At 39.4% G+C, this 8,797-nt stretch overlaps 1 protein-coding gene across 1 annotated transcript; it reads left to right on the forward strand.

The window, feature by feature from the left end:
- The first annotated feature begins 263 nt into the window (after window positions 1–263).
- Window positions 264–7,352, forward strand: nolc1 (nucleolar and coiled-body phosphoprotein 1). The gene is made up of 13 exons (XM_014005999.1): window positions 264–405; window positions 656–711; window positions 1,578–1,716; window positions 1,804–1,921; window positions 1,998–2,125; window positions 2,227–2,338; window positions 2,453–2,557; window positions 2,640–2,729; window positions 2,822–3,208; window positions 4,173–5,480; window positions 5,578–5,693; window positions 6,339–6,422; window positions 6,501–7,352. Exons 1-13 carry the CDS (start codon window positions 295–297, stop codon window positions 6,657–6,659), a joined length of 2,913 nt encoding a protein of 970 aa, XP_013861453.1. The 5' UTR covers window positions 264–294; the 3' UTR covers window positions 6,660–7,352.
- Window positions 7,353–8,797: the final 1,445 nt, after the last annotated feature.

Genomic DNA, 8,797 nt, shown 5'->3' on the forward strand with positions numbered 1-8,797 from the left:
GAGTACGCTCTAGCTACAGAGGGCTCACTCCGCACCGATTTTTACGATCAAAACTAATCGCTTTAAATTTTATAAACGTGATGATTTCGTACTCGAAATTAAATATATACGAATATTTATGCAATTGTTTATCGTGTTTCTGGGGGGAAATAACGTGTGTTTATGAGTGCACTTACTTTTTTTTTTCAAACGGAGTGAACCATCTGTTTTTTTTTTTTGAGACGCCTGTTTACGTTGTCATGAAGCATGCGCGCTTCGGGTGCTTCCGGTTTCACCTCAAGGAGCGTGGTAAAGATGGCGGAGCAAAAATCGGTTCCAAGTGATCTTTWCAAATGCGTTTATTCATTTCTGCTGGAGAACAAGTTCACCAAGGCGGCTCAGCTCTTCCTGAAACAGACTAAAGTCGTGAGTATTTTATGTTGTGTGGTCGCGAGGCAGTTGTTAGTGCTGTCTGCTTCCAGTTGTGCACGAGTTAGAGTCACGTTCAAGGAACGTGGAGCTCAAGGTAAATTAGCACGTGTRGTTGCACCGGCTCTGAATTAGCTGYTAGYGAACAAGTCGWTCTTRTGTGTTATATTCATAACARTTTATATTACTTGTTGGATTAATTGACTTATGTCATTTCAATTGCTGAACAAAATGTGTTTTTCTGCAGAATCCACAGGATCAAAATGAAGAAAGCCTCGTCAACATTTACAACTTCTGGGTGAAGTCAGTTCCATTCCCTCCTTATCTGACATGTATCAGAGCTGAAGTTTTACTTCAAAATCAGAGTGAAGTTTTGAACAAAAATGATGAACCACCCCTTATTTTTTAATTACATTTTAAGTGGTCTTGTGCAACAGCTCTGAGAGTTTCTGATCATTTTTTAACTAAAACATTGATTTTGTTTTTCATTTGGGCAGGTTTCATAGTGAACGTATGTGTGTGTGTGTGTATATATATATGTGTGTATATATATGTATATATATGTATGTATATATATATATATACGTATATATATGCATATATATGTATGTATGTATATAGATAGATAGTCCTTAGACTTGTTAAAATAATTTATTTTACTTTCTTGTCATTTAGTTCCATTTATGTGCAGATTTCAATAAAGTGCTGCACCTGCTTATTATTATTTAGCTTATCATAGATTAGGAGTGGTTCAATTTATGTCAGATTAGTAGATCTGTAAAAAGAAACATTTTTATGCAAAAATGTGGAAGTTTTTAGCTGTAACTCCTAAATCTGTTTGATGTAAGCAGACTTTTTGTTTTTCAACTCAGATTTACTTGTACATACAGTATGCCTCTTCTTTATTCTTTARGACTTTTTATTTTACATTTATTGTTCACTTGATGTACTTTTACAGTCTCAAACTTTCAGCATCATGTAGTTTTACTGTGATGATCTATTTTGGACAAATGAAAATATTTACCCTGTTGCTTCTTTTCCTCAAATCGTTCTGTTTGCTTCATTCTGCCTTGATGTTTGAGGAAATGTGGGCTGTATTTAATAAAATAACCCTTGGGTTTAATCTGAATAGCGTCTTAGCAGTAATAGAGTTCACTTTACTTGTAAAGGTCTCCTGAGGCCAAGAAAAGGAAAGCACCTCCTAATGAGCCCGGAGCTGTCGACGGTCCGGCAGCCAAGAAGGCGAAAGCAGGAAGCTCCAGCAGCGAAGAGTCGAGTGACTCTGAGGGGGAGAAGGCGCCTGCAAAGGTGAGCGTGAACACCAAAACTAAACATTCATTCCAGATTTAGTTATTGCTGCAAGCTGGTTTATATCCAGTTAATAAAATGTTTCAGAGCGCCGTTAAGGGACCCGTTGTTGCTGCAGCTGCTGGCRGCACGAGGAAGAAAGACAGCAGCTCCAGCAGTGAAGAATCCGACTCTGAAGACGAACAGCCTGCCAAAGCTGCACCAAGTAAGCCTCAAGTCACTAACTTAAACTTATCAACTGAAATGAGTTTATGTACTTTACAATTACAATCTAATAACAGAAGCCAGCCCAGGTGCCGTCACACCCAAAGCAGCTGTTCCCTCCAAAGGCGCAGCTCAGAAGAAGCAGGAGAGCAGCAGCAGCAGCGAAGACAGCTCCTCAGATTCAGAAGATGAGCAACCAGCCAAGGTAAATTATTATCTGTATTTTAAATCACCTCACATAAAATCAATAGTTTTAAATGTGTAAATGTAAACAGGTATTTGTTTACTTTTTATTGTTTGTGTCAGGCTGTAGCCAAACCTGCTGCGGTGAAGAAGGTTCCTGCTGCTGCTGCTGAATCCAGCAGTGAAGACTCCTCATCTGAGGATGAAGCTCCGCCCAGCAAAAAACCAAAAGCAGGTATGTTTTTTTTTTTTAGATCTGAGCTAATGAGTTTGTAATTTGAACACAAAGCAGGAATTATGKTTTTAAGGCACAGATTTCGATGCTTAACAGCAGCTTGTGTCTTGTTAGGAGCGTACAGCGCAGTCCCACCTCCTGCTTCAATCCAGAAAGCTCCAGCTGCCAGTAAGGCCAGAGACTCCTCAGACAGCAGCAAGGAAAAGAAGAAAGTAGATGGTGAGATTGTCCCACAGTTCTCATCTCTCTGTAATGAAAGTTGTCTTTAATTTGATGCCTAACGATATYAAAACCGTTGCAGCAAAATCTGCAGCCGCAAAGAAAACGAATGCAAAACCTGCCGAGTCCAAACCTGCAGCAAAGAAGCCAGAGTCCAGCTCTGAGAGTTCTGGTAAAAACATGATCCCTGTCACACACACACCCCCGTTTAAAACTAATTTAAATAGTTTATAAACAGCTTTATTCGTTTTTTCATAATGACAGATTCAAGCTCGGAAGAAGAGGCCAAAAAGCCTGCAGCTAAAACAGCAGCTAAAGTCACAGCAGCTAAAACAGTCCAAGCTAAAGCAGCACCRGCTGCAAAAGACGACTCGGATGAAGACTCGTCCAGTTCAGAGGAGGAGGAGGAGGAGGTGAAGAAACCTGCAGCCAAGGTGACCCCTGCTAAAGCTGCTCCTGCTAAATCTCCTGCACCTCCTGCTAAAGCTGCTCCACCTAAACCTCCTGCAACCAAAAAAGCTAAAAAAGACTCCTCGTCCTCATCGGAGGATTCCAGCTCAGAGGAGGAAGAGAAGAAGGTAAAGACGCCCGCAGCTAAACCTGCACCGGCCAAGACGACTCCAGCTCAGAAAGACGAGTCCTCCAGCTCAGGTAAGAGACACCTGAAGACTTGTTTCTCCTAAAGTTGTAATTGTGTCTAATGTGTGTGACCCTGCTGCTCTGTTCCTGCACAATAGGTGGGATAATTTCTGATCTTTTAAAACGACTCGATCATATTTTCTTTACTTGCCTCATTTTATTATTGCTATAAACTTATTGTTGAAAACTGTGGAAGACCAAAACTGACATAATTAGAAATAAAAGCAGAAATATATAAATGGATCAATAAATAAATAAATACATTTAAAAAGCATAAATTAAATTACAAAAGGTGAACTTTACCTCATGTTTTATAATTTAATTGACATTCATTTTTATTTTCCCAGCTTAGTTCCAATAAATTATTTATTTTAGAACATAATTTATACTTTACTGTTATAATATATGTATATATATATTTTTCATTATCCTTAAATTTCAGTTTAAAACGTAGAGGTAATTGTTTTCCTCCTTGTCTTTTTTTTAAACTAAACTTTAGTCTAAACTGAGGCGGCACAAGCATGCACATGGCTTCTGCTGCTTCCTGTCTATTGACCAATAGAAAAGGAGCAGACCCAAGAAGCTCCACCCACCTTATTTTCACAATGAGGCAGAAATGCATGGAAATGAAGACTTGTGGGGGAAAAACATTATTAAATATAATAATTTAAGAGACAAATGCATCTACACGTAAAAGGAAAATTTTATATATATATATATATATATAATGTAAACTATTTGCTAAAATATTATTTATTGGAACTAAGCTGGAAAAATAAATATGGTCAATTAAATAATAAAACATGGTAAAGTTCTCCTTTTTTAAATTGAATTGGTGCATTTTAAGTGTATTTATTTATTTATTGGTCCATTTCTATATTTCTGCTTTTATTTCTAATTGAGTCAGTTTCGGTCCTCCATAGAAAACTGGTCCACGTGTTTCTCAACTGCCCACTGTTTRTCATCCACAATTCAGAAAGCAGCTCTGAAGATGAGGCTCCAGCAAAACCCATAACTAAATCTGCAACCCCAAAAACCCCGGCTGCTGCCTCTAAACCTCCAGCGAAGGCAGCCGAGAGCTCGGAGTCAGAGGACTCGTCTGAGGATGAGGAGGAACCAGCAAAACCCAAACCAGCTGCTAAAACAGCTCCTGCTGCGACAAAACCGGCTGTTAAAGCTGCAACAAAGCCTGCAGCAGCCGAGAGCAGCTCAGACTCCGAGTCCTCCTCTGAAGAGGAGACTGTTAAAGCCAAGCCACCTGCAGCTAAAGCAGCCACTCCAGCATCAAAGCCTGTTGCTGCAAAAGGAAAGTCTGCTGCAGCTGAAAGCAGCTCCGACTCCGATTCGTCTTCAGAAGAAGAGCAGCCAGCCAAGTCCAAGCCAGCTCCCGCAAAAACAGCTAAACCAGCTGCAAAACCTGCAGCAGAGAGCAGCTCAGACTCCGACTCCTCATCAGAAGACGAAGAACCTGTTAAAGCAAAACCTGCAGTTTCTAAAGCGGCTACACCGGCCTCAAAGTCCACTACGCCCGCYAAGACAAAGTCCCCAGCAGTAAAATCTACCACGCCGTCTTCAAAGCCCGCTACTCCTGCAGCTAAAGCAGCAGAGAGCAGCTCGGAGTCTGACTCCTCTTCTGAAGACGAAGAACCCGCAAAACCTGCAGCCGCTAAAGCAGCAACACCGGCCTCAAAGCCTGCAGGGAAACCCACCACGCCTGCAGGGAAACCCACCACGCCTGCAGGGAAACCCACCACGCCTGCAGGGAAACCCGCCACGCCTGCAGGGAAACCTGCCACGCCTGCAGGGAAACCCGCCACGCCTGCAGGGAAAGCTGCAGCAGCAGAAAGCAGCTCTGAATCAGACAGCTCAGACTCTGAGGATGAAGCAGCCAAGAAACCTGCAGCTCCTGCAGCCAAGAAGGGAACTGCAGCATCAGGAAAAAAGGCCAAAGAGAGCAGCTCCGAGTCTTCAGACAGCTCTGAATCAGAGGCGGAGGCTGCTCCTGCTAAACCCGCAGCCCCCAACAGTAAAGCAGCAACTCCTAAGACAGCAGTGAAGCCTGCAGCAAAGCCCGCRGAGTCTTCATCGTCCAGCGAGAGCAGCTCTGAGGAAGAGGAGGCGGCCGGTCAGACCAAGAAAAAAGCTGCTGCACCAGCTGTAGCAGCCAAGACGACCCCAGCAGCTAAAAAGAAGGAGGAGAGCAGCAGCTCCTCAGAGAGTTCCTCAGAGGAGGAAGGAAAACCTCAGAAAGCAGCCACTGCACCCTGCACCCCCACAACAAACAGTAMGTTTAACACACATGACGACACTGTTAATTTAAAACGAGCTTTATTGTACTCAAATAATATATATTTTTTATTATTTTTAATTAACTCCTGCAGGTGCTAATGGAAAGAGGAAAAAAGATGAGTCATCAGAAGAAGAGGAGACAGAGAAGAAGACCCCTAAACAAAAGAAAGTGACCACAACACCACAGACCTTCCCTAAAACCAACAAGGTAGGAAACATGTACACTTACAGGTGATGCCCTGTGGAGGACTGACACTGTCAGAAATATATAAATGGACCAATAAATAAAATCAATTAAATTAAAAAAGAAGAACTTTACCTCATGTTTTATGATTGACTTGATCTTATTTATTTTTCCAGCTTAGTTCCAATAAATTATATATTTTAGCACATAATTTACATTTTACAGTTTTTAAATATATATTTTATATAGTTTTTCCTTTTTTCAACATGCATTTGTGTCTCTTAATTTTTTTTCCTAAACATCCTTATTTCCATGTGTTGCTTTTACATTTCTGTTTTTACTTTACCTTAAGCGTTAATGCCTCATTATGTAAATAAGGTGGGCGGAGCTTCTTGGGTCAGCTCCTTTCCTATTAGTCAACAAGCAGGVAGGAGCAGAGACCATGTGCAGGTCTACTCAGTTTAGCTTAAAGTTTAGTTTAAAACAAAGACACAGGTATATGTTTTCCTTCTTGCCTTTGTTTTAAACTAAAATTTACATTTTAAGCTATTTATATATTTGATTTTATTTCTAATTATGACGGTTTCGGCCCTCCACAGATGGCTGCTTAATGAGTTTAAAATCAGTTTGGAGGGGAGCCGTTTGGTTGATTTAACTTTTTTATTTTAGTCGTCCAATATACCTTTCAGAAGAGTAGTGGAGGAGTACGTAGAGGTGGACCCCCGTCTTGCTGATAACTCGTTTGAAGCTAAGGTGAGTCAGGGTCCGATTCTGGACACGAGTCAGAGGTTTTATTTATTTTGTTTAAACTCTTTGTTGTCTTGATTCCAGTCTGGGTCGAACGGAGACTGGGGACAGAAAGCCAACCAGGTGCTCAAGTTCACCAAGGGCAAATCATTTCGTCACGAGAAGACGAAGAAGAAGAGGGGGAGCTACAGAGGCGGAGCCATTTCCACCACCATCAACTCTGTGAAGTTTGACAGCGACTGAAGACCCTCCCACCTTTTTACTGTATTTGACTTGTGATCAGGAAACAGGTGTTCCTTCAGCTTCCTGTTAACGGTCCGATATCACCACCCTGCAGCAGAACAAGACCTGAGCCAGGGATGGAACTGAAGCGGTTTGTTTTTTCATCATCTGTAGRGGAGAGCCTTTCTTTGATCTGTGACCTCAGGCAGGTGTTTCCAGCTGTGACATCGGCTCTTTATGTGACAAATTAACTTATAGCCACTAGGTGGCTGCAGGACACCAAGTAATGGAGAAGTTTGGTTTTTTTTTTTTTTTTTGTTTGTGTACTTATTTCCTCAAAATTGGTATCAATTGAATTAATGTAACTTTAATTTTCCTTTTCACTAATTCAGAACCACAGCCATCAATCATTGTAAAATTAATTTAAATATTAGGTTTTGCATGAATCTTAATGCAATTTGTTTATTTTTGGGCCACATTTAGGTTTAAAAGAATTTGGGTTTTTTTTTCTTATTAATACATTAAATATATAAAATGAAACAGTTTTATACTGTGTATTTATAAAGTTTTATTGTTTTAAGATTTAGGGTCATGCAAATGTATGTTTTTCATGTGTGATGTTGAGCCTCCTTAATCTGTTCTTTTAGTTTGAATTTACTTCATACACTTCTGTGTACCTCTTTTTTATTTCTACATTAAAGACTTTAAATTTTGTCGTGTTGGTGTCTTCAGTTTTTAATTTAAGCAGATTCAGACTAGTTTGTCCTTAAGTGAAGTTATTTCCAAGCCTCTGACTTTCATTCTATCTTAATAATTTTTCTAAGAAAACAAAATGCAACTTGATTGAGAAGTTTTCCACTAAATGTTCAACTGACACTTGAGCTGTCTGAAATTTTCTAACATTTTGCAAAACAAACACTTCTTAACACCCACAACTGCTGTTAGCTTCAGTTTTCTCTTCCTCAAAGTTATATTTTAGTTCAAAATATTATTCTCAAAAGATGAAAAGAATTCTTAATACCAGGCATTAAAAACTATAAAAAAATCAAATGTGACCAAATAATTTTAAAGAGAGATCTGACAGACTTAGTGAAACTGGTGATGCTTACTTTTCTGTCTTGGCAGTCAGGGAGTAAGAGATGTGTTACCATGGTGACCATCATGAGCCACTGGTAAAAAGCACCGCCTATTTTACACAAAGCTGCCTGGAGCTCAGTCTACAGCTGAGCACCCCTCCCCTGAAGCACTGCTGTGAAGACGTGCTGAAGTGGGAGTGTCAGAAACAGTAGGAGGTTCTACATATGGCTACGATGCAAAGTCTAATTTATTTTTAACATATACAGCATTTTCATAAAAACTGAAGGAAGCATAGTTACATGATTGTGTTATAGTATATTGTTTTACAAAGATTTTTTTTCTGCTGCCTTTCATTGTATTTGTGATTTTTTTTCTTTAAAATAAATTGATAAACTTTATAATAAACTTATACTTTCTAAATTGACAAGTGGGTGGAGATCWTGGATTTTGTATTTGCATTTAGATTTTGTTAAACAATTGTTCTYGGTATGCATGTTTTAGTTGTGAATGTTTAAAAAAATTGCTGAATTTTAGCCCCTTGCAAAATTAGCATTAGCGGTTAGCTTAATTTGGAATTTGAATTGAGAATTGGTATGTGATCCTGATTAGCTACTCAACAAATTTCATCTCAATAAGTCATAAAATGGCTTAATTATAGGATTTTGAAGTTAGCTGTGGCGGCCATCTTGGATTTTTCAAACTTAGGCTGTGTCCAAAACGGCAGGACGGGTCCTCCTTAGGACCCGGCCTGTCGTTTTGGACACAGCCTTAGAGTGCTTTTCTTTATTTGTTTGTGCCCTCTAAGACAGTGGTTCCCAAAATTTTTATCTTATGACCCAAAAAATATCCATGGCAAAATTTTGTGACCCCAAATATTACTGGTCTGAGTACACAAACTTTAATAACCCTAAAAACACAGGCTTTCTGACAACCTAAACAGCTTGTACACAAATACAAATACTTATTTATAATTTTTTGTGCATTTTTGTAATAGTTATAGGGAAAACATTACATTAGCAATTATTTTATTACCCGTTAAATTGATTTATGGAGATTATCCAAGGTGCTTCATGACCCATAAT

The sequence above is a fragment of the Austrofundulus limnaeus genome, unplaced genomic scaffold (genome assembly GCF_001266775.1).
Source record: "Austrofundulus limnaeus strain Quisiro unplaced genomic scaffold, Austrofundulus_limnaeus-1.0 Scaffold33, whole genome shotgun sequence".
In the NCBI taxonomy this organism is placed as follows: domain Eukaryota; kingdom Metazoa; phylum Chordata; class Actinopteri; order Cyprinodontiformes; family Rivulidae; genus Austrofundulus; species Austrofundulus limnaeus.